The 25,854-nt window shown below is 43.7% G+C and overlaps 1 protein-coding gene across 10 annotated transcripts in view; it reads left to right on the top strand.

Annotated features, from left to right (window-relative positions):
• PLCB1 (phospholipase C beta 1) overlaps positions 1 to 25,854 on the top strand; it is a 653,791-nt gene that overhangs the window by 425,468 nt on the left and 202,469 nt on the right. For all 10 annotated transcript variants that reach the window (XM_073339660.2, XM_073339659.2, XM_073339667.2 and 7 more), the window contains exons 6-9: positions 6,694 to 6,747; positions 7,753 to 7,828; positions 17,528 to 17,628; positions 19,446 to 19,612. In XM_073339660.2, the coding sequence (XP_073195761.1) occupies positions 6,694 to 6,747; positions 7,753 to 7,828; positions 17,528 to 17,628; positions 19,446 to 19,612 (398 nt within the window). The remainder of the gene's footprint in view (positions 1 to 6,693; positions 6,748 to 7,752; positions 7,829 to 17,527; positions 17,629 to 19,445; positions 19,613 to 25,854) is intronic.

Here is a 25,854-nt window from a genome sequence, read left to right as displayed (position 1 = left end):
AGGCTCACTATCCCATTATGCAGTTCTTTCGGTCCTATCATTCCGTGAGCTTCTAACTTCATTTCGTACCACTTTTGAACACCCCCTGTAAACTGTGTGCCTGCCATCTCTGCCTGAAAGCATGGATCCTGCACTGCTCTCCAGTCTTGTGATCAGCATTATGAATACAATTCAGCTGATCTTGCAGTATTTCATGAGCTGTGAGTCTAATAACGACACCGTGGCGTCTGCCCTGCTGTGTGCCCTGGAAAGAAACAATTCAAGATTTCTTTTGGCATTCACGAAGGTTACCTTCCTTGTTGATATCACTTTGACGAGAAGGGTCGGTGAACTTGGAGCTATGCGGGCAGACCCGCTATTTACAGTATTCCACAGGGATAAGGTCTCTTTATGCTTATACCTGAAATTTTTACCAAAGGTGGTCTCCCCATTTCATATTAACCAATCCATTTACCTACCTGTTTTCTTCCCGAAACCGCACACATCCACAGAAGAACATAGACTCAATTCCCTCGACGTCTGACAGACTTTGGCCATTTACCTGCAGAGAACAAAAACAATCAGGAAGTCCCCTAGACCATTTACTGAGGTAGCAGAGAGAATCAGGGGACACACCATCTCTACCCGGAGAATCTCCAAATGGATTTCTGGCTACATTAAACTCTGCTAACAGCTGTAAAATCAACCTCTCCCCACGGGGAGGGTACGGGCTCATTCCACTAGAGCTCAAACAATGACTGTGGCATCCCTTCAAGATGTGCCTCTGATAGATGTATGTTGAGCAGCCATGTGGAGTTCTGTCCACACGTTCACAACACACTACGCCTTGGTGCAGGACTCGGCAGTGGATAACTCCTTTGGCACGGCAGGAAGAGGAAGACGACGTGACTTACCTGTAATGGGAAGTTCCTTGAGTTGTGTGGTCCCTATCTGTATTCCACTTCCCGTCCTCCTTCCCCTCTGCTTCCAATCTGTCAGATTCATGGTGGAGAAGGAACTGGAGACATGGCTGGCCTGCCCCTGCCCTTTATCCCCTTGGACAGAAGCACAAGGCAAGTCAGGGCGCATGCATAAACCAGCAGACACTACTTCTAAATTCTTCAACTCCAGGCTAATGGTGTGCATGCGTAACCCACAGTGGAATACAGTTAGGGACCACACATCTCAAAGAACCTCCAGTGACTGGTGAGTAACCTCCTCTTTCAGCTCTTAGCTCATAAACTACTAACACTAGACTGTATTGCGCATGGTAGACACAACCCTGTGTTGGGGACAGAGCAGAGATGCACTGCTTCTAGGGGAAGCACAGCATGTGTGTGTATGTACAAGGACACACAAATTGCTACAACTCTAAGATGTGTAGAATAGCAGGCAAGCATGGTATCTCCATGCCTTTTATTTTTTCACCATTTAATAGCTCACTTAGGTGCTGCAGGATTTCCAGGACCCTTAAGCACAGATGCCAAATCAGAGTTACTCAAGGTATCTTTGACTTTGAAGATTAAACATTTCCCACCTATTATAATGCCAGTCCTGCATAAAGTGGTGATCATAGTCCTATTAGAATCATGTCATCCAATTTAAAAATGATTGCAGTAGAGCTGAATTATAGAGGCATTTTCCTCCCTTTGGCATCCAAATTTTTAATGTCCAGGGTGTATTAATAAAATGACTGAACAGGTTTCCTGTGATCAGGTCACATGAGGAAAAATAGGGTTAGACTGTGGTGTACAAAACAGGCACCTAGGATTTAAATCTCTGTTGTCTTTGTTATACTGTAATTGTGCAGTACAGTTTTGCCTTTATTACTGGAGTACATAGCAAAGGCTTAACCAGGGCTGACATGGAGACCTGGGATTGGTTTCAAGTCCTGGATCTATCATTCTCAGAGCCAGCAGTGAGCCACTGAAGTAGCATGTTTAGCTTTTGAGGATGGTAATATCTCTCAGTAGCAGCCCTTCTAGCCAGTAATGGAGCAGGAATAACCTCCAGACCTTCGAGGAGGGAAGAATTGTGGCTATAGAACAAGGTAAAATGGTGTGTGCTCGGGTGTTCCATAAAACATACTGAGAAGTCCTGGGGGAAGAAATCCCGATCAGGATTGGTCAGAATTGTTATAACACCAGTGTTGTTCATTCTTGTGATACCATCACAACAGTTGAAGCTTTACATAAAGAACACAGCTGAGAATCTCAGCTTTCATTTAACTAAAATGTAAGTTTTTAGCTATGGTTCTCATGGGTGACTTTAATTTTCCTGATATCTGCTGGGAGAGCAATACAGCGGTGCATAGACAATCCAGGAAGTTTTTGGAAAATGTAGGGGACAATTTCCTGGCGCAAGTGCTAGAGGAGCCAACTAGGGGGGAGCTTTTCTTGACCTGCTGCTCACAAACCGGGAAGAATTAGTGGGGGAAGCAAAAGTGGATGGGAATTTGGGAGGCAGTGACCATGAGATGGTTGAGTTCGGGATCCTGACACAGGGAAGAAAGGTAAGCAGCAGGATACGGACCCTGGACTTCAGGAAAGCAGACTTCGACTCCCTCAGGGAACAGATGGCCAGGATCCCCTGGGGGACTAACATGAAGGGGAAAGGAGTCCAGGAGAGCTGGCTGTATTTCAAGGAATCCCTGTTGAGGTTACAGGGACAAACCATCCCGATGTGTCGAAAGGATAGTAAATATGGCAGGCGACCAGCTTGGTTTAACGGTGAAATCCTAGCGGATCTTAAACATAAAAAAGAAGCTTACAACAAGTGGAAGGTTGGACATATGACCAGGGAAGAGTATAAAAATATTGCTCGGGTATGTAGGAATGAAATCAGGAGGGCCAAATCGCACCTGGAGCTGCAGCTAGCAAGAGATGTCAAGAGTAACAAGAAGGGTTTCTTCAGGTATGTTGGCAACAAGAAGAAAGGCAAGGAAAGTGTGGGCCCCTTACTGAATGAGGGAGGCAACCTAGTGACAGAGGATGTGGAAAAAGCTAATGTACTCAATGCTTTTTTGCCTCTGTCTTCACTAACAAGGTCAGCTCCCAGACTGCTGCGGTGGGCATCACAGCATGGGGAGTAGATGGCCAGCCCTCTGTGGAGAAAGAGGTGGTTAGGGACTATTTAGAAAAGCTGGACGTGCACAAGTCCATGGGGCCGGACGAGTTGCATCCGAGAGTGCTAAAGGAATTGGCGGCTGTGATTGCAGAGCCATTGGCCATTATCTTTGAAAACTCGTGGTGAACGGGGGAAGTCCCAGATGACTGGAAAAAGGCTAATGTAGTGCCAATCTTTAAAAAAGGGAAGAAGGAGGATCCTGGGAACTACAGGCCAGTCAGCCTCACCTCAGTCCCCGGAAAAATCATGCAGCAGGTCCTCAAAGAATCAATCCTGAAGCACTTACATGAGAGGAAAGTGATCAGGAACAGTCAGCATGGATTCACCAAGGGAAGGTCATGCCTGACTAATCTAATCACCTTCTGTGATGAGATTACTGGTTCTGTGGATGAAGGGAAAGCAGTGGATGTATTGTTTCTTGACTTTAGCAAAGCTTTTGACACGGTCTCCCACAGTATTCTTGTCAGCAAGTTAAAGAAGTATGGGCTGGATGAATGCACTAAAGGTGGGTAGAAAGTTGGCTAGATTGTCGGGCTCAACGGGTAGTGATCAATGGCTCCATGTCTAGTTGGCAGCCGGTGTCAAGTGGAGTGCCCCAGGGGTCAGTCCTGGGGCCGGTTTTGTTGAATATCTTCATAAATGATCTGGAGGATGGTGTGGATTGCACTCTCAGCAAATTTGCGGATGATACTAAACTGGGAGGAGAGGTAGATATGCTGGAGGGCAGAATAGGATACAGAGGGACCTAGACAAATTGGAGGATTGGGCCAAAAGAAATCTGATGAGGTTCAACAAGGACAAGTGCAGGGTCCTGCACTTAGGACGGAAGAACCCAATGCATAGCTACAGACTAGGGACCGAATGGCTAGGCAGCAGTTCTGCGGAAAAGGACCTAGGGGTGACAGTGGACAAGAAGCTGGATATGAGTCAGCAGTGTGCCCTTGTTGCCAAGAAGGCCAATGGCATTTTGGGATGTATAAGTAGGGGCATAACGAGCAGATCGAGGGACGTGATCGTCCCCCTCTATTCAACATTGGTGAGGCCTCATCTGGAGTACTGTGTCCAGTTTTGGGCCCCACACTACAAGAAGGATGTGGATAAATTGGAGAGAGTCCAGCGAAGGGCAACAAAAATGATTAGGGGTCTGGAACACATGACTTATGAGGAGAGGCTGAGGGAACTGGGATTGTTTAGTCTGCAGAAGAGAAGAATGAGGGGGGATTTGATAGCTGCTTTCAACTACCTGAGAGGTGGTTCCAGAGAGGATGGTTCTAGACTATTCTCAGTGGTAGAAGAGGACAGGACAAGGAGTAATGGTCTCAAGTTGCAGTGGGGGAGGTTTAGGTTGGATATTAGGAAAAACTTTTTCACTAGGAGGGTGGTGAAACACTGGAATGCGTTACCTAGGGAGGTGGTAGAATCTCCTTCCTTAGAAGTTTTTAAGGTCAGGCTTGACAAAGCCCTGGCTGGGATGATTTAATTGGGGATTGGTCCTGCTTTGAGCAGGGGGTTGGACTAGATGACCTCCTGAGGTCCCTTCCAACCCTGATATTCTATGATTCTATGATCTTGGTTTCACAGGAAAGCTCATATATGTGAACTCAGGACCCCGTAAAGCTGCAAAAGCAGAAGACAATGAAAAAGAACCCCAAATGTATGCATATTTTTAAAATGCTTGTGATTTTTAAGCCAGTCACATGATCTTGTAACGTTTGGGTTTGGCAGTACTGTGTAGCACAGGAAGTCTGGCTTCTTTGGTATATCTCTAAAGGCAAGGATTTGTGAAAACACCTCTCCGTTATTACACAGGCTAGAGTATTAGAACTTGCTCTGTTTTTGACAGTGCTGCTAATGTTCTGATCTTGCAAATGCCAAACCTAGAAGAGGGCGGGTGGGGATGCTAATTATATTCTTTATGTTACAAAACAAACAAAAAACCCTAAACCAAAAAGCTTACCCCAGAAGCTCTGCTATTTTCAGACAAAGGGCTGATGCGGTAGATAGATCCTTATGCAAGTAGCCCTTACTCAGCTGGGCAAGTCCCAAGGAAGGTCTGATCTAATCCCCGCTAGAGTCAATGGAATGACTCCCATTGATTTCCTCAGGCTTTGGATCAGACCCTGTTTGTGTGAGTGAGGATGTGCATAGCTTGGAAAAAAAGAAATGTATTCTTATCCCGATGTTCCGACAGGCATGGCATGGGTAAAGCTGTGAGGGTTGGGATATAAATACACTCTAAGAGGTCAGTCCACATAGTGCACTTAGTTGCCTGTATGTAGGCACCTTTGGTAGATAGTTAATAGATTTGTCCACCAGAAAAGTACTAGTGAGACTTTAACCCATTTGATCATCACACAAGGCTTTCAGGCTGACACGAGTGAAGTGGCCAGACTGATAGTCAGACTTCTTTAGCACATTGATTCTAAGTCTTTGAGCTGGCTTATGTTGGCTAGAGGGGATTTCACGCTCTCACTGCTGCCAGGATGTTTAATTGGCTGTGGTTTGACTTGTTTTCGTCTGACTAGTGATATGAAGACCAAGGGCCACATTATCTCTAGTTCTTCCACGGGTGTGCAGTGGGGTGGGCCAGGGACAGTTACAATCCCTGCACTCGGCAGAGAGTGTGCCCCCTACTAGCCCGTGGAGAGGGACTGGCACAGCATAGGGAACAGGCTGCACCATCTCCAGGAATGGGGCTGCTTACTCAGTATCCCTGTGCGTCAGTGAACTAGAAGTTGTACCTCCTGAGGCATATTCTCTCCTTCCCCTCTCCCTGGGATGGGCTAGCTCTGCACCAGGCCCACAATTTGCCTCAAGGAAGGAATTATTTCTAGGGTGCTTAAAGGGGGTTATAATTAGGAGTAACGAGATGCAATTAAGCAAAGGAAAATTTAGACTGGCTATCAGGCAAATTTTCCTAGCAGAGAAAGCCATCAGGCTGTAGAATAGTTTTCCAAAGGAGGTGATGGAAGGGTCCATTACTTAAACATGGACTCAACAAAGCAGTAGGGAGCAACCCTCGCTTAGCAGGAATCTTAGCTCAGCCATTCCATTCCTAATCTAACAGTTCGTCATCTCTGGATCTAGATGTTGTATCGCGGAGACCATACCCATGTTAGCTTGGTGAGAGCTAGCTTGCTGAATGTAGCCACAGCGGCTAGCTACCCCAAATATTATCCCATCTAAAACCCTAAACACGTACTTAAGATGACTAGCCCTGCCCACTAGCATAGCTACACCACACCAGCTTGATCAGAGGTAGCATGGGCACATCTCCTTGAGCTGGGAATGACATGTTCCATCTCCAATGCAGAGAGAACCTCTGATTCTGAGTTTTTCGATGTCAGTGTTGTGGGTTTTGTTTTGTATTCATGTGTACTGCTGATTTTTGCATTGCTCCATATGAAGGCAGGCGACGTTTCTCACTCACCAGCGATGTTTGTTAATGATGTCCTGCAAGATTTTCAGACAGTACAAAATGAGCGAGTAAAACTCGCAGACTGATAGAAACAATAGGATTGAGCTGTAAGAGTCTTTGAAAAGCTTTTAAAAAGAAAAAGACATTCCCCGTGTTTTTTTTCTCTACAGTTACACAAAACTGAAGCTGCAAGTCACTCCAGAAGGACGTATTCCTCTGAAGAGGTAAGTTCTTCTCTCCTTTGTTCTTAAATCGGATCTTTCAGACTTTTGAGTGTGATTTTAATCTTTGGAATGGTGCTGGACTGTCACCCCTTTGACTGAAATCTGTTTATCCACGCAGCATGCATATAGCCCCGCTGGCAGTGCGAGCTGCTTCCTCACTGCTGTGTCAGTGTGCGCCACCCCTTGCTAACCAGACCACTTTTGGGGGGCAGGAGCCCGCTCTGTCTTCATGGGCTGTGGGTGAAGTCTATGGAGGTTGCACTTCTGTATCTGATGCTAAGACCACCCGGTTAAAATACCAAAAGGGAAGGATGGTCCACTGGTTCGGAACCTAGGTTCAAGTCCTTTCTTCATCCTAGATTGCCTGTGTGATTTTGAGCAAGTCACCTAGACTGTCTGCACCTCAGTTCCCCATCTGTAAAATGGGGATAATAGCACTTCCCTACCTCAGGGTTGTTGTGATGATAATATATTAAAGATTATGATGTGCTCAAATGCTACAGGTATTGGGAGCCATTATAACTATGCTAGATACCCATTGTGATGATGGCTTTTTTGGTGGGAATGCTGGGAAATGGGCTGACATCACCCAAATTATTTAATATATGCCACTAAGCACCCAACAAATGGTAATAAGTGTTGATAACTACCATTCTGGGCTGGATTTGAACCAGTGACCTAGAGGTGAAAGAAACTGATCTCCCCTTTCAGGGCTCTTTCTGTCCTCACCCTTTCTGTCCCTTCTATGACTACTTTCCCCGTCAACTCCCTGCCTCCAATGTTAAGTGTTTATCTGATTGGAATATTTTGATTTCTTTTTGTTTTTTTGTGAAAGTGTTTCTGTTTTCAAGATCTAGCTATGAAACAAAGGATGAATGCACAAGTTTTCCCAAAAAGTCACTTTGCTGTGCAGTCCGTTAGCCATGCACAGCTTGTATCCATATAATACAGAAAAGTGTGATGTGCCTTTGAACAAATCTCTGCTTGTTTATTTCCATTTTGCAGCATATACCGCTTGTTTTCCGCTGACAGAAAGCGAGTAGAGACTGCTTTAGAAGCTTGTAGCCTTCCATCTGCCAGGGTAAGCATTCAGATATTTTCTTGGCCTGCTCTGAAGTGTTGCCAAATCATAGCTGATTCCAGCAGTGTTTTCTCAGGGGCTGATCATGCCCCTTGAGACCTGCCCAACAAACAGGCCCTCAGCCAGTGGCTCTTCCTCTCCTGCACAGAAGATACCCCTGGATTCCAGAGATGGCTCTCTGCAAGTCTGAGTATCTTTGCTGAGGAGTTGGGAAGGGAACTGAAGGAAGTGTAAGTGAGCTGGAGGGAAGGGTACAGGATTGTGTGCCATACTTTGTGGAGATGCCATGAGACTATAACACAGTCACTGACTCTATTACAGACTTTCAGGACTCATTTTCACTGCAGTGTTAGCTCAAGTTATAATTGGAGCATTGCACAGAACATGACTCCCGCCCACACACTTAATCTCTAGGTCAAGTTAAGTGAGCTAGTGAGCCTGGGAACATGGGTAAAATCTTGAGTACAGCTAACACTTAGCTACTACGGACACAGCTACTCTGCTCTGCTAATACAATCATTCTGCACTGCTAATACAGCTAGAGGGCGTTGGGAATTTTCTGACGAAGCATTGTTATGTCAGAAACCAATGTGTTAAAACCGAAGCTGTTCACAAGAAAGGGTTGATATGGACAGATCTCCCAATTTGAAAACAGTTTGAAAAAGCAGTGTGAAACATCCCATTTTGATGTTTTCAAAATGAAAAGTTTAGGTTTTTAATTTATTCAAAATGTTAGTTAATGTATACTAAAAATGTTATTTTGTTTAAAAAGTCAAAATCTCAATGAAACATTTTGAAATGATCAAAGCCTTTCAATTTTTTAGATGATCAGTTGATGGAAATTTTTGAGATTTTAATTTTTCATCCCGTTTCGGAATGGAGGAAAAAATCCAAAATCTCAGTAACTCTCGAAGGATGGGGAAATGGTTTCCCACCCAGGTGTAAATGCACTCATTCTGTGCTGCAGATTCAAACACTTTGTGCATCTCCAGTGGTGTTTGGTGTGTGATTTGTTCTCACTTGAGCTAGGATAACTAAAGAGGAGTTAACTCAGGTGTGGATAACTCCAGCTCACTCTGCAGTGAAGGTAAGCCTGTAGTCTCTTCACTGTTGAAGAGACCCCACTTTAACAGAGGGATGCCAGGAACAGCTGCCACCAAGGTAGTCTCTAGCAGCCTAGCTTCAATGGAGACAGGTCTGCTGCAGAAGCACAGAGCTGGCCTGCAGAAGGCCCAGACTTCTTGTGAGCACCCAGACTGTCTTTGGGACCTGGTTCCACAGCTGATTCCTGCGGGAAGGGCAAATCTGGTGCCCCAGAACAGCAACAGGGCAAAACTCCACAAGCCAATCCTCAAAGATCTCATCTTCCCCGGTTCAATCAGACCCTCAGATGTTTCAGAAATCTAGGGGAAAATGGATCTAAAAAGATGGAAAGAGGCTTTGGGAGCTTTTTGCAAGCAATTTATGTAAATATTTGCAAAACGTATGTAAAGATTATGGAAATCTAAACTGATTGTGAAAATAATGCACCATATACTTTACCACACACAGCAGATATGTGATTGGTTTTCTACCTTCTCATTTGTTTCTTAAAAAAAGAAATATGTTTGAGGTTTGTTTCCAGGATTGCTTTTCATTTAATTGGCAGTGCAGTTAGCATTTAAGATGAGATATTCAAGAATCTCCGAGGCATGCTTTTTAACTCATTTGATTTAATGTATCCGTTTACTGAGTGGTAATAAGGATAAAAATGATTTCTTAACTCTCACTGAAAGAAACATAAACATTGTTACAATGCTTGAAGGAAACCACAAGCTCCTTCTGTTGTTTATTTGAGTCAATAGTCAATTTTATCTAGAGATTGCTGTATATTTTTTGCCGGGACACTAGTTGGACAATTATTCATAGTATAAGGTAGATCTTTTTGTTCAGGACAAAAAATGATGTGTTACATGCAGTAAGGAAAACTCAGTTGATTATCCTGGAAATAAAATCTTTTAAAAGAAACACTGTTCCATGACCAAATCCTCCAGGAAAGAGCAAATCCCACGGAGTTAAGGGGAAATTTGACTGTTTTGACTTCTGCTCTTTCACCTGTGTTCCCATTTATTTAAACAAGCAGAATTCTGGGCTCTCAGCTTCCAATTTCTGTGATATTTTCACCCATCTTGTGTCCTCTAGACATAAAGTTTAGACTAGAACAAGGTAAAGTTGAAACTAATACAGGATACTGTCTCTCATTGAGGTATGTGAATAGCATGCAATCCTCCTTGGAAAAGTGGAATTTGTTCATTTAGTATATTTTTTACAAAAGTTGACGGAGCACCCAGAACGCTAGATGAGTGTGCTTGTATATATTTTCTAAACCTCCAAAGATGTCTCTCCAAACTGCGTAGAAAGGATATTTACGATATACATTAGGGAAGCGTAGGACTCATGGGCTGAGATTTTTCCAAAGTGAGAGTGTGATTTTGTGCTGCACTTCTAAGAGACTGTAGTAGCCCCTAAGGCACAGCAAAAAAACCCTGCAGCCCTGGGGGGGAAAGGGGCTTAGGTGGGTTTAAGCCACTTTTGCACCATCCTGATTCTAGGTTGTGTCAGGAGCTGATATGGCCCCTGGCATGTAACTTAGGCTATGGCTACACTGGAGAGCTTACAGCAGTGCAGCTGCACCAATGCAAGCCCTCTCGCATTGCCAACGGGAGAGAGCTCTTCCATCAGCTTTACTAGACCAGCCCCCAAGAGCGGCAGCAGCTATGTCAGTGGGAAAAGCTCTCCTGCTGTCCACACAGGTGCTTATGTCGATGTAACTTATGTCGCTGGGGGAGATGCTTTATTCACGCCCCTGCCAACATAAGCTGTAGTGTAGTCATAGCCTCCACCTTAGGAGACTGCCTAAAAGTTCATAGAATCATAGGGTTGGAAGGGACCTCAGTCCAGCCCCCTGCTCAAACCAGGACCAATCCCCAATTTTTGCCCCAGATCCCTATAAAGCCCCCTCAAGGATTGAACTCACAACCTTGGGTTTAGCAGGCCAATGCTCAAACCACTGAGCTATCCCTCCCCCAGCCCAAAGATATTGTAGTCTGAGCTGAACTGCCTACAGGTGACATCTTTGCACAGAACTCCTGTGGCTGCGTCGACTACAGGCCCAGCCCCTGCCCCTGCCATGCCCCTAATGCTGCAGCTTGTGGAAGGGGCCTCCCAAAACAATGTGGAGCTATCTGACTTAGTTCCTGGGAGTTCTCCTCCAGCTGGCACAGAGATTTAACAGTCCCTTTATGCTGCTGTGGAAGAATAATAGGAAGGGGTATCTCGCCCTAAAAGCCTAAAATTAAGCTCTTCAATTCATACATAGGCACCGAAATAAGGGCTCGCTCCTGCAAGGTGCTGAGCACTCTCACCCCGAGTCTGCAAATCACTTAAACATGTGCTTAGCTTGAAGCATATGTGTCGTCCTATGAAAGTCAAGGCGATGATCCGTGTGCTTAAAGTGAAGCACCGACGCAAGTGCTTTGCTGGTGCTGGGTCAGAGTGCTCAGCCCCTTGTAGGACTGAGTCCTTATTGACGTGCCTAAATATGAATTTAAGAGCTTGTGGCCTGATTTTCCACATTTTTGAGTATCCAGCAGCAAATACTGAAGCCAGGGGAGTGAATTTTTCAAAAATGCCTGAGGGGATTAGGTGTCCAACTGGGCATCCGACTCCCCTAGGCATTTTTTAAAATCTCAGCCAGGCTGGTTGAAGTCAGCAGGAGCTGAAAGGTGCTCGGCACTTCGGCAAACCGACCATGCTTCAGGATGTGACGTTTGTAGCTTGACTTTGGGCACTTGTTTTTGAAAACCTTGGCCATGGAGATTGTATTCTACACTCCACTGAGCAGGAAAAACGGGCCACGAATATACATATTCACTCCAAAATAAAATACCCTGGCTATTGAATCCTATCATCTGAGTAGCTGTTGTGCTGTTAAATCAATAGGGGAATGAGACAGGTGCTGCAAAAGCAAGTGGGATTCCAGACGAATCATAAATGGTCAGTGCCTGAAATGAACAGAGGGCCTTAATAACAAAACAGTATTGAATGCCAAATATACTGCAAATTTAGAAACAAGGCGTGTTTTTCTGCAGTGCAAAAAGCAGGGCAGTTTGTTCAGAGAACGCAGAAAGAGCTTAGGACAAAAGGTCTGTGGGTGACTCCACTGATATGTGGCTAGCTCTCAGGCCAGCATGTTGAAAGGGACAAAATATATTAAATATTTCTGGCAATGAGGATTTTGCTGTCCAAACTCAGCGAGTGTCTAAAATTGTCTCTTAGGTTGTAGAAGCTATTTGGGCCAAGCTTTTATCTCCTGTCTTTATCTTTGGGTCATGTGCAATACTGAGCACATTGGCAGGGGCGGCGAATTGTATGGGCCCGGGGTGCCTGTGCTCCAGGAATGTTCAGAGCACAGGGCCCGGATCCACCAATGTTTGGGCCGGGTTTCTCCCCCAGCCCCGCTGCCCTCGCACGCCTCCCCCCAGAGCATCTGTCATTCCCGTCTGCCGCCCCCGGGCGATTAAAAAGGGCCTAGGGGCCTCGGCCACCACCACCAGCAGCACAGCGAGGCTAACGCGGCTTCCTGCCTGCCCTCGCTCCGCGTGGCGCGCCATTCCTGGAACTCCCCGCTCCGAGCACCGAATCTGCAGCCAATGGGAGCTGCTGAGGCGGTGCCTGCGGGCAGCGGTGTGCAGAGACCCCTGGCCCTCACCATCTAGGAGCTGCTGCCTGAGGAGTGTGCGGGTTGCTTTCAGGAGCCGCCTGAGGTAAGCGCCGCATCCCTCACCCCCTCCCATACCCAAACTCCCTCCCACAGCTTGAACCCTTTCCTGCACCCAAACTCCCTCCCAGAGCCCGCACCCCCTTCTGTACCCCAACCCCGTGCCCTAGTCCAGAGCCCGCACCCCACACCCAAACTCCCTCCCAGAGCCCTAAGCAGGTGTGGAAGTGGGGTGGGACTTGGACCTGCACCAAAAATTATACAAACCTGCCACCCCTGCACACTGGTGGTGGTAAATAAATAATATGTACATTTCATACTTTATTTCCTCCCAGCGGCTTGCATCGATGGCTTTTTGTATGGTTGTGGCCGTAAATGGATGGAAATTCAAATGCGTTTCTGAATTTGAACCAAATTATATGCAAAAGGGGACAGAAACGCAGATCTCTGGTCATCAGGAAAGGTCCCCATCCAGCAAAGTGCTGAGCGCTCTCAAACTCCCATTAAAGCCAATAGGAATGGAAATCTATGGGAATATAAAGACCCTCAGTAATCAGAGCACTGATATCAAAATTGCCCCTGTAAGAAATACTTACTCATTTAGTGAAGCAATGGCATATTGTAATTATCCATTGTCTAGCGAGTTTTCAGACGCAATGCAAATTGAGCTACATGCTTTACTGCAGACAGCCTTTCTTTGTTCTGTTTTTTTACGAATGTATAGCAGTCAGATTTGGGAGAAAATGCCTATTGTCAGCTGTGGTACAATTCTTTTTAGACATTGCGCATACCACTGGGAAGGTATTTTTCTGCCTGGTTCTCTCTAAGAACCATAATTAGGTGTAGCAACTGCCTACAGATTATGCCCACACAAGCATTCAGAAATATTACAGTGTGCCAAAACAAAGAGTGTAAAGAGCTTTTCGCTCCTCAGCTCTGTAGAACTGTATTTTTCAAGAATTGTCATTATTTGTTATGTGTTGTGCCCCACACTATTTCAAGTTAAATAGAGGTGTCACTACGTCTGAAGACTGAATCAGTTCATTTGAAGCCTTTTCTCCACTTGCTATAGAAACGCAAATGTACATTAACAAAGAAAATAACTGAGTCTCCATTTGTCACACACAATGTAAGCAAACTTATGAGAAAGTCCAACTTGGTTATTCATAAAACATTTTGTACCCATCAGTGAAAAACCACTGATTTTTTTAATCCAGAAAAAAAGACACCCCAAAAAGCTGTCGAGAAAGCTTTACACTCTGTAAGCAGGCATCACATACAGCCAGCAATTCCACTTCAGGGTATGATCTCATTCAGTCTCACCAGCTAAACAGGTTCAGTTTGGATCAGTTCTTTGATTGGAGGCAGAACTCTAGGTGGCCTGGGAAGCTGTGTTGGGTGATCACTAGATTCTCTTCCCTGTGACTCAGTAGTGCACCAGTGCGCCACCATCGTGCTGGGGAGGCGAATACTTATTAACATGCCCTTGAAACAATCACTGAATTTGGGAGCGAAAAAGATTGTCCTTGTGCACGTGTCCCCACAATGCATTGGGGATTTGTGCATGTCAACAAGGTTTCACCCAAAGCCGTTGGGTCAGATCTTTGTCCCAATTCAAGTCACTTTTTTTATCACTCCAGCTTCTAAAGGGGCAGCTGGGGATTCCTGTGTCTGGGTGAGGCTGGAGTGTTCCATGCTCTAGCTATGTCAGGTACTTAGGGGACTGTTGGACTGTTCCAGCCAGCATAATTTTGAGCAGCCAGGTGGCTGCTCTAGCTTATGTTGCGGGGGCTGGTTTGGCCTCTGGTCACCTCTGGGATTAGGGGAGATGGACAGTTCCCTTGTAGCCACGTTTTACCCCCACACCTCCATCCCAGCTGCACTGAATATGAACTTGGTGAGGATTAGCCTCCATTTCAGCAGTGGGTTTGGTTGTTTTAATAGATTTTTGTATATTCTGATTCTACTTCACTTTCCATCTGCCCTGATTCCAACTAGAGTATGACTCTGGGCACTGATTGTCCAAAGCCACATTCTGGTTGGACTTGTGTTCTGATCAAAATGCTGCATGCCTGTGCACCAACGCCTGGTAGTATGTAGGAGGGAACCTCACCACTGAGAAGAGTGAAATGGATAAGTGGGGAAGATAACTAGTGACAAATATAACAGAAGGAGATTTAACTCACTGGTCATTCTGTCCCCCAGAGAATGTGGGCCTGTTGCTATGTAATGGCCTCCATCTTGGCTGACAGCAGGGATTCAACTAGAGATCTGCAGAGCTAAAAGTAGGAGTCTCTACAGCTTGTGCTAAAGCTCCAGGCTAACTGGTATTTATAGCAGACTTACATCCTCTGTGTACTGGGGACAGACAAGGACACATCACACATCCTGAGTGGTGGCTTACACACTTCCTCTGCACTTTCGAGCATCTGAGGCCTACAACCGTTCAAATCCCAAGAATGGGGGCCATTACACAGATGCTGTAGGAGTGGAGTGTTGAAAAGAGGAGGCTTTTGTGAAGGAGATGAGGAAAACATCCCAGTCCCTCAAAGATCCAAACTTGCCCTTCAGCCCTGCAGCCACATTTAGCTCCCTTGCAATTATAAAAATGACACTGAGGACTGTTTAATACACCCAACTTAGGTGTTTATAATAGAAAATGCATTGAAGGTGGTTGTTGGGCCACAAACTGCTGATGGAAAGGTGTCCAGAGAGCAGGAAGGAACAGTTCAGGAAACCTAAGGAAGCAAAAATGAAAAAAGTTGGGAAGAAATGAATAGCCCGTTAAGCATAATGAAAATAGCTGTGTGCGTGTGCGTGAGAGATACATTTCCAGTTCCCTCAGCAACTGTATGTGCATATAAAAACACGTTACTTTTTTTGTGGTTGTCTGTATAATTGGCTTATTTTGAGGCACTTTTGCTGCCCCCACTGCATGGAACTGACTGGAGGATTACAGGGTCTGAGGCGGACACATGTGGTGGGGCATGGCAAGTGTATGGTGGGGAGAGAGGTGTCTCGTTCTGAGCCTCACCGTGCCACAGAGCCAAGGAGCTTTGAGCTTGGGCTTTTATTGCTATAACTGAGGGCACAGGCGCCTGGGTGGTGGAAAGCCCTCTTTTGTCACAGACTCCTGAGCCATCCAACCCTAAACGTGGGTACCTTGGGTAGGGAGGAGGTGTGGCCAGGACAGTGGGGAATATACAAGTCAGCACATCTCCTAAGCAGCCTGCAGTGCTGAGCTTTGGATGTACCCCCTCCCAGCAGAAACATCAAGGGGTGGTTCTGATACAAACACCCACAGGTGACTTCCCTTTGGGGCTGGATGGATCCCACTAGTGCAGGGGAGGTGGGGACAATCACTCCAATGGCACATTTTTAGCAGAAAAATATTGAAAAGTTCCCTTCCTTCTAACAAAAGCTTGAATAGACACTTCCGGTTCCCTTGGCAACAGTGCTAAACAGCAGAATAAATAATAGCAATGATTTCCTCTGTCAGCGGCTTGCTTCTGACACAAGTGGGCTCAGCAGCATTTCCAGGGAAATGGCTTTGCATCCGATCCCAAAACACTTTCTTCTCACTGATTGGAATCATGTACTTAGTTTGGAGGTATGGAGAAGTGTCACCTGATACTGTAGTCCTTCCACAGGCCAAACCCCCAGTGCCTTCCATGTGGGTGGCTCACATGAAAGGAATTCAGGATCAGGTCTTCGATATGTCTGTTCCACATTTTTGCATTTTCAGTTTTGTTCTGGCTCCTTAGGAGGTTTCCTCTACACAGTAATTATTTTGCATGTCGTCCTCCTTTCTCGGAAGAGCTCATTGGACTGATGCAAAGGCAAAAGTCAAAACGTGTGAAGCTACTGGCCTGCATTGGGGCTTGCATCATTATTTAGACCTCCTCTCTCCGTTTTCCCTGCCCCAGTGGGTGCATGGAGGGAGCAGCCCCTGCTCTTCGCTGAGCTCAAGGACTGTGATTGGATGGGCTCTTAGACAAGTGTCAATTAGGAAGAAAGCTCTTGCATCCACCTGAGTCCCATGAAAGGGCCAATCGCAATAAGGCTCAAATCTTCTGTACTGTAATAAAATACCCCATGTGTAAAAGCAAACACAATAATCCTATTCTTCTGGAAAAGCTCTGAAGAATATAATAGAGATTATAAAAATAGCATGTAAAAATAGAGTTATATACTTTACTCTAGAGACTTATAAAATTTAAAAAATCTTTCTTTCTATAGGTTTTGGAACCATTCTGCAGAATTCTGTAGTATTTTCTCTTAAGTTATATTGGATGTTAATACAAACAAATGAACAAAAACTTTTAGAAAAGCTAAATTCCATAGGACTTTTCCAGGAGAAGAATATTTTATCCGTGTGTCCTGAGTAAGTAGCGGGAAATATTTGTGCGGTCCTTGGACAAGACCAGGGTATTAATTTTTGCTCAGGGTTCCAATTCATTCCCTGGTTCTTCACATGCTCCAAGGAGTCAAGTAACCTGTTGCAGCTCTATAAAAGTATCAGTTTGTTTCCCCTTGGGAAGGCTGGGAGGAGCAGCCTGGGTTCCACCCATTCCCTGCCCCTAACCACTCTCCGCGCACCTGTGTGGAGTTGGAATTAGCAGCTACATGGAGGCTGCTCCTTCACCCATTCTGTGGGTAACTCACATAGGGGAAGAAGGGAAAGTTTTGTGTCTTCTTACAGTTCTGCATGGGTGCATAGGGTAAAAGATAATCTTGTCTAAGGGAGGACATAGTCATACAACAAATCACCCAGTTATTGAAACAGATCATTTTACTTTTTGTCAGAAGCTATATTCTTAAAACTGCTCTGTTATTCAGGAGAGTTGATTATTCTGCAAAGGGAAATAATCTTGTAATGACTTGCTTATAAACAAAATGTGCTATTTCTTTACTTCAGTGTTTTTTCCCCCGTTTCACAGAATGATTCAATCCCTCAAGAGGACTTCACCCCAGAAGCATACAGAGTATTCTTAAACAATCTCTGCCCTCGGCCTGAAATTGACCACATCTTTTCTGAGTTGTAAGAAATGACACTTTTTTTCCCCTCCTCCACTGATTTTCTCTGGTAGTGATGGCAAAGTAGGTTATTTAGGCTACAGCATCACAACGACTGCCAGGAACAGATTTCCATGTCAAGAAGGATTGTTATTTAACCTAGAAGGTGAATGTAGATCAAAAGTTCCTTCCTCCAAGCTTTAGTCACTGTTTGTAATAGCCAGAGTTTTACAGTAATTTATTTCGAGAGGAATAGAACTGCCAGGCCTTGTTTCTCAATATGTATTATGATAGTTTAAGCTTCAGTGACAAAAAAGGAGAGGAAGTGATAAGCATGAGAACAGGCATTAGATATCAGTGTATAGAAACCACTTGAAGACTAATAAGGAGTTGGAATAAGAATGCAATAGCATTTAGGATTCATGCATGATGCAGTTAGAGATCATATGCCTCATTACAGCGTAAATTACATTTGCAAACAGCTGTGCTTTTGTCATTTCATATTTTCAATTTCTTAAACACCTGAAAGCCATACAACTTTAGCCGAACTTTTTCACATCCTCTTTTTCTGGGATTGGATCAGTACGGTTTTATGTTTCTTTGGTGAACCTCACAGACCTTTCAGGCTTAAAAAACTTGCTTTGGTTTCACTGGCGTTCCTATGTACAGCTCTGTCCTCTACAAGATATTGACTATTTCTGCAGCAACCTGCTGTCTCACTATTGGAGATAAATGCAACCCCAGCTTAAGTAGATGCAACACTCCTTGATTTCACAAAATGTTTTACTCTGCTTACTCCAGAGCTAAATTTGGCCCCTGGCAAGCAAGCAGTCAATGGCATGTGGTGGTATGGCTATTCCTGCAAGAGTCACTGTACTTCTCAGCTCCAACACAGCCTCTTCTCCTACTACCAGTGGAGCAAGAAAATGGGGCAAGATGGTAGCCACGTGGATGAGATGTTAGTTCCCAAGATACCTAAGACACATCCCAAGAGCCATCAAAGCAAATTCATGAGCTTATATTTGAAACCTGTGTGTTCTTGCTCTGTTCATCTTTTTCTGCCCCAACCGATAGGGTGACATTTTCAAAAGTGCTCAACCTTCTTCCCATTGAACTTAATGGAAAAACTGTCACTGATTGCAATAGGAACACAGTCAGGCCACCAATAAATGCTTCTGAAAATGCCACATATAGTAATCTCCTTTCGCACCAATCCTGCATGCATGCAGGCACATCACAGTGCCTGGTATTCATGTGGTGTTCATTGGGGCCCTAGGTGTGTTCAGAGGTCCCTCTACACAAAGCCTGTTGCAGGATCGCAGCCTGAGATGGTCAGCTCCTTGGGTTGGGATCTATTTTTTTTTGCCTGTTTTGTAAAGTCCCTAGCATTCTTTGAGGGCACTGTAAACCAAGCAAATAATCGTATAATAAAATCAGGGCTTCTGTCCTCCAACAGAAAAACCTAATAGTTAGGCCTGGAATGCCAATGGAACTTAGGTAACAGGCTCAGTAATACAGCATTTCGTTTCCTCTCATTTAAAAAGTATGTCCTGTCCAGGAATCTAGGAGTAGAATTTTCAAAAGCTCTCAGCATTGGCCTAATTGTCTTTCACTGACATCAACAATGCTGAGCCCTCTCACTGATAGGTGTTTAATAAAGAAAGTTTGCCATATCTAGTCATAAAGTAAATGAGTTTGAAGACTTAACAGAACATATTTTTTTGTTGCCTGGTAGTTTGAATCTTGTTTCTGTTTCCATGGGAAGTTGCAAACCATTGAACAAAACTGCAAGGGAAAATATTCTAATTTCTTTTATTTTTTTTAACCATCATTTTTCTCTAGCGGTGCCAAGAGCAGACCATACCTTACTGTTGATCAGATGATGGAGTTTATAAATTATAAGCAACGTGATCCACGGTTAAATGAAATCCTTTATCCGCCAATGAAACAGGAGCAAGTTCAACAACTGATTGAGAAATATGAACCCAATAATACTCTAGCAAAGAAAGGTCAGTGGTTTTGATAGTCTTGCTGTCTTCTGTTTCTGGTTTGAAACAATGAACAAATTATACTAGAGCAACACACTGGAGCAGACTTTGGATCAGAGTCTAATCACATTTCCAAATGGCTGATTTTAGACTTTACAGGCTTGTGAGACTTGATGTAGTTAATATTCCAATGAATTTTGTTGGAACTTAAGTTAGGAAGGATGGGCTGGTTTCCGTTTGCTTTTCAGTACGTATAATTGAGAGTTCAGGACAGTTCCTCTGATATGTAAATTTCAGCACAAGCAGCACTAGGACAATAACTATTTTCTTGCGTATGAGATGTTTGGGAAATGCAAAACGTTATAAAACAATCAGTGGTATTGAATCTGAGAAGAATCATTCTATGGCCTGATCATTGGAATAACACTAATAGCTCAGCCATCTATTTGCTGATAAGGTGGTTATACAACGCAGGCTTTGATTACAGCAGAATGTGGGTTTTTTGGTCATAATCACAGAAAATTCTCTTTTGAAAATCTTGAATGTTTTCTGGGCTCAGCTGGGCTTTTTGCCAAAAGCTCTGTGAGAGCCTATTCTACTCTCAGCAGATAGACTTTTACTACCACCCTGAGTCTTAACATAACATTGATTTTACGCATGCATCTTGTTTTATTCTGATTCATATGTTCTACTGTCTACACTCCTTTTCAATGTGTTTATATCATAGAATTGTTATGGGTGTGGGAATATCCTGAAAAAACAGATCTGATGTGAAAAAACATATTTTGATTCAGAGATACAGGACGCAGTCCTACAAGTTGCTAACCATCTCCTCAGAGCTGCTGAGTACCCTGAATTCCACACCCTTATCACTTCAAAGGATCAGATTCAAAATAACCATCAAAGAGACAAAGCCTTGGAGCCTCAGTTTAACAAAACTCTCAGAGTCTGATCCTCATTTACACTAAGTCCAGTACATTGGCACCAATTTTAATGCCCCTTTACACTGCCAAAGGGGGTGTTAAGTCCAAAGCAGACTGCAGAGAGTTACAAAGGGATCTCACAAAACTGGGTGACTGGGCAACAAAATGTCAGGTGAAATTCAATGTTGATAAATGCAAAGTAATGCACATTGGAAAACATAACCCCAGCTATACATACAAAATGATGGGGTCTAAATTAGCTGTTACCCATTCAAGAAGGAGATCTTGGAGTCATTGTGGATAGTTCTCTGCAAACATCTGCTCAATGTGCAATGGCAGTCAAAAGAGCGAACAGGGAAAGGGATTAAAGAACAAGACAGAAAATATAAATCCATGCTATGCCCACATCTTGAATACTGTATGCAGATCTGGACACCCCATCTCAAAAAAAGATATATTGGAATTTGAAAAGGTACAGAGAAGGGCAACTTAAACTGATTAGGGACATGGAACAGATTCCGTATGAGGAGAGATTAAAAAGACTGGGACTTTTCAGCTTAGAAAAGAGTCAACTGGGGGGTCTATAAAATCTTGACCGGTGTGGAGAAAGTGAATAAGGAAATGCTATTTACTCCTTCACATAACACAAGAACTTGGGGACACCCAATGAAATTAATAGGCAGCAGATTTAAAACAAACAAAAGGAAGTACTTCTTCACACAATGCACAATCAGCCGGTGGAGCTCTTTGCTAGAGAGGTTATGAAGCCTAAAAGATACGAATAGACCTGAAATCAACACCGATCAATGGTGTGGGTTTAGAGTCATGGTTTATCCTTTAAACTGAATTTTTGCTTCACATTCTTTGTGCTATTGGAAGGGATTGTGCAGAGATTAAATTGGAAAAGGAAAGAGAAAGGTTCTGGTACTTTTCCAAGTTCTGCCCACAAAATGAGCTTTCAGTAGATCATGCAAGAGTTCAAACCATGACATGTTTGCTGTCTGGGCTCCAGTCCCCTAATACACCATTGGGCTCTTCCAGCTTGGCTTCCTTCTGGGTGTGGCTCAGATGGCCTGTTGGGTTTCTTGGGGCAGGTCTCCACTACAGCCGGGATCGACGTTCTGAGATCGACCCCACCAGTGGTCGATTTAGCGGGTCTAGTTAAGACCCACCAAATCGACTGCAGATCGCTCTCCAGTCGACCCTGACAAGAAGAGTAAGGTAAGTGGATGGGATATTTTCTCCCGTCGACCCCCCACAGTCGAGTCCCCCACGGTAACTCGACTCTAGCTACATTATTCACATAGACATAGTAGTGTAGACAGAGCCTTGGGCTTCACTCCTTTTTGATTTGGGGAAAAAATAAGAGGTGGTATCTCCCAAGCCCGCCCACTCAGGGTGCTAAAATGAGCAGCCGATTAGAGTTGATTGGGAAGCTCTTCCCAGTATGATCCTTCCTCTCCTTCCATGCAGTTAAATAACTTTAACCCCCTGGCCCAATCACTTGCCAGCCGGAGCTCTACGAACATGCAGAAGCTCCACGGTTCCCAGAACATACCAGAAACTGGCCAAAGAGATAAGCAAGAACAGAGCGGACGGCCTCATTTGGTATATTTGGCCCCTTACTCCTCCTCCACAGGGACCAGGGCAGCAGCAGTTCCAAGGGGGGTGGTTTGAATGTTCCCTGCAGCCATGAAGAAAAGCTGCTCTAGTGAGGCAGAAAGAGGGCCTGACCTGAGCAACCATCGCCCAGGTTTAATGAGGTACAACAAGGAACAGGGTGATGGTATGAGGAAGGCAGGAAGCAGCATGCCAAGAGAGACAGGTGGAGAAGGGACGCTGGGAGATGGTGTAATGAGCATGGATCAGAGGGGCACAGATGGCTGAGGTAAGCAGGCTCCTATACTGAACTTATCACTGTAGTGTCTGGACGATATACTGAAATAAGTGCATATTTGAGACAGGAGAGAGGATCGGGGGAGTGACAGGAGTTGCAGGGTTGGAGCCCCCAGGAGCAAATCATTGTCAATGTGCCGATCGTGTTATATGGTTTTGCAAGAAAAAAATATCACTGTACTTGAAATGAACCAACACCATTGAAACTGAATCAAATCCAAACCCAGAACAAAAGAAAACCCCGTCAGAAATCAAAAGCTTTTTTCAACCAAGTGATTTCAACCACTTTAAATCACACCAATGTACACATACAGTGTTTTATGGTGGTATTAGAGAAACTTTAAAGACTGCGTACTAGCATTAGGTTGATTTAATTGGCTAGCCTTAGAGCAAATTACATTGCTTCTTCCCCAGATTTCTCAAAAGAGTTTAAACGTGTGCAACTGTTTCTGGGTTTGTTTTTTTCAGTCCCTGCCATTTCTGATTTTGTAAAACCCATCAGCTGTGCTCATTGTCTTGTTTTAGGTTAACTGATGGTTTGCAAAAGTGCATACAATGAAACAGAGACTAAATGTAAAAACAGATATTAATGGTGAAGGGTGTCCCCTTCCTTTGTTTGAATATCCTTATATATTTATGTGAATTATTGGCCTCATTTTCAGAAGTTCTGAGCACCCGCAAATCCCACTGAGGTCAGTAGGCGCTGCTGTGTTGCACCCTTGAAAGCCAAGCCAAGTCTTTCTCTTGCATTCCTAGCTTTTAAAGACATTATTTCCCTGATTTAAATTGCCATGTAAAATAGCTGTTACAAAGCGGGAATCAGATTCAAAAGCTTTTGATGGCTCAAGTATCCCATAAAGTTCTGGACTTCTAGTTGATTCCTACAAAGAGAACCAAAAGACTACGACATTTATTAAATTTTCCTGTGTGTGTAATAACACACATCAAGACATTGACTTAGGCTGGGTACCTGTAATTTTGAGATGGTTGAAAACATTTGGCTTCAAGCTTTCCTGTGGAGCTGTGCGGTGGAGATGAGGGTTCAGTTTTGTAAGGTGTTGAGCACTCTGACCCCAATTGGATGAAGCACTTCAGAATGTACTTAAGTTTAAATGTAATGGTTGAGGGTAATATTATGGACAATTCTATTACACTCCACTTTCTTACTCCTCATTTTAGCTCTTTACGTATGTCTACACTGCAGTCAGGAGGAGTGATTGCCGCACAAGAAGAAATATCTGAGCTAGCTTTGGTCAAAGCTACAATAACCCCTCCTGATTTCAGTGTAGACATACACTGTGTTGAAGCTCAGTTCTCTATTTTCAGGACTTCAGAAGGCATTACAGAGTTAAACCTTGGGACCGTTGTATGCAAAACCCTGCTTTCAGTCCTATTCAAAGAACGAGTTCTACACAATTCTTAATAAACTGACATTTGATATATACAGAAAAGTTGTAAACGGTATTCAGGATATTTCGTAAATAACTTTTAAAACAAAAGCTTTTAGGCAGTAAATCTACTGGTGCTCTTTCTACAGACTTCCACCACTTTGTTGCTGTTACGCGTATTGCAATGAAAGGTTTCAATGTAACATTAACAATCGTATACATTAGTACTACTATAAACACATTCCCCTCTGATCTTCCTTCACAGATGATCTCTGATGGCTTAAATATATAGTGTGTGTATGCATGTGTCACTTGGAGACTTCAGAGCTTGTGAAGAACGGTACCATCTCAGTTCTTTTCCAAGCTCTTCAGCCTTGTCCGAAAATGGCTGTCTGGGGTTTCTTACAGCTTGCAGCATTCCAGTCCTTGGGCTCCTTTATTCATATGAGTAGTCAGAGTCCCATTAAAGTCAATGGTGACTACTCACATGAGTAAAATACATGCAGGATCAGTTAGATGGTAAAGTTTAGAGTGCAGGGGGCTGTCTTCCTACATATCTGTAAATCACCTAGCACATTTTGTGGCAATGTAGTCTGTTGCTAGGTTAAAATTAAGGTTTTGCAATATCAGCAGACGCTTATGGTTGACAATGCACATAGGTCAAGTATATGGTGTGTTGTTTGTTTCTGGAGGAAGTGTGAGGTTGTGACTAATGTTTTGCATGATAACTATGAAGGAGATTAATGCGTGTAGTATTTCCTTATCTATTGGAAGCAGAAGGAAATTCCTTGTGATGATGTGCAGTCTATCACGGTCAGCAGAAACATGCTATGCAGGCATTTGGCATGGTTAAGAGACATCTCATAACTTGGTATTTCCATGCTGTTTAGGGCTTGCATAAGATAGATGTCACACATGAACAACCTTAATCCCTTTTAAAGGAAATTTGTGTATATGAAATAATAACCATAACCTTATTGCTACACCTTTGATGTGGGAATTGCCTGAGTTGATTGGGTTTTAAAGAAACCTTTGGTCTGTGAACACATGATGTCAAAGGGCTTGTTACAATTTTGATCAGAGAGCGATGAGACTTATATTCTGAGTCCCAGGAGTATGAGCCCTGTCTCTCTGTCTCTGTCTTTGCCTCTGGAGTTTAGAAACTCCTCAAGAACCGCATCCTGTGTATCTATTTTTTTTTCTGTGAAAATTAAGTTCTGCAGGAATTCCTGCAAGACGAGTAAACCCTGCAGGAATATCTGCAGTGCTCATAAGCTGTGCAGAAATCCCAGCCCAGCTCTGCCAACTATCATACGAAGCTTGTAAAATGTGCAGGCAGAGCTGTGCAAATATCTGATTTCTCAAGTCACTGGCTGTTCCAAAATAATAAATAATAATAATAATAATAATAATAGTAAAAACATTTGAAGTTGAATGAAACTTTTTGTTGGCCCAAAACATTTCAGTCAGTTTTAAGCTTTTACATTTAAAAAAAAATAATAATTTAAATAAAATGGATGTAAATTTTGAAACAAAGTCATTGGGAATAGAAAAATTGAAATGTTTCATTTTGATTTCTTCCAAACTTTGTTTAGGTTGTGTTTTTTTAACCATAACAATTTGGCGAAATTGTCATAAAATTGTTTCAGTTGATTGGAACCTGCATTTTCCTCTGGAAAAACTGAAAAACGTCACCCAGCTTTATGTCTAGGATCCTTTATTAAAGTTATAATCTTTGCACAATAACACCTACAAGTTTACTGCTGCTGAAGTGAATCATTTTTCCATCAGCCACCCAGCATAACTCAAGGCCCGACACATAGTGACTTCAACAAATTCAGAGTTCCTAAGCAAAGCAGGAGAATAGTGTAAGCCCTGGGAATGGAGTCTTGACGTGCCTTGCAGTTTCTCCTTCCCTGGTGGATGAATCAGAACACAAGCTCCCCCAAAGCATATTTTTGAGATATGAGAGGGAATAAAGATTTTAGACTTTTCCATGTCTTAAATATGGGCATGCTGAAATATTAATTCTGCCTGTTGCAAACCCTTTCCTAGG

Source organism: Lepidochelys kempii, chromosome 3 (genome assembly GCF_965140285.1).
Source record: "Lepidochelys kempii isolate rLepKem1 chromosome 3, rLepKem1.hap1, whole genome shotgun sequence".
NCBI classification, from domain to species: domain Eukaryota; kingdom Metazoa; phylum Chordata; order Testudines; family Cheloniidae; genus Lepidochelys; species Lepidochelys kempii.
Note: the sequence above shows the minus strand (reverse complement) of the source record. Positions and strands in the feature narration are given on the sequence as shown.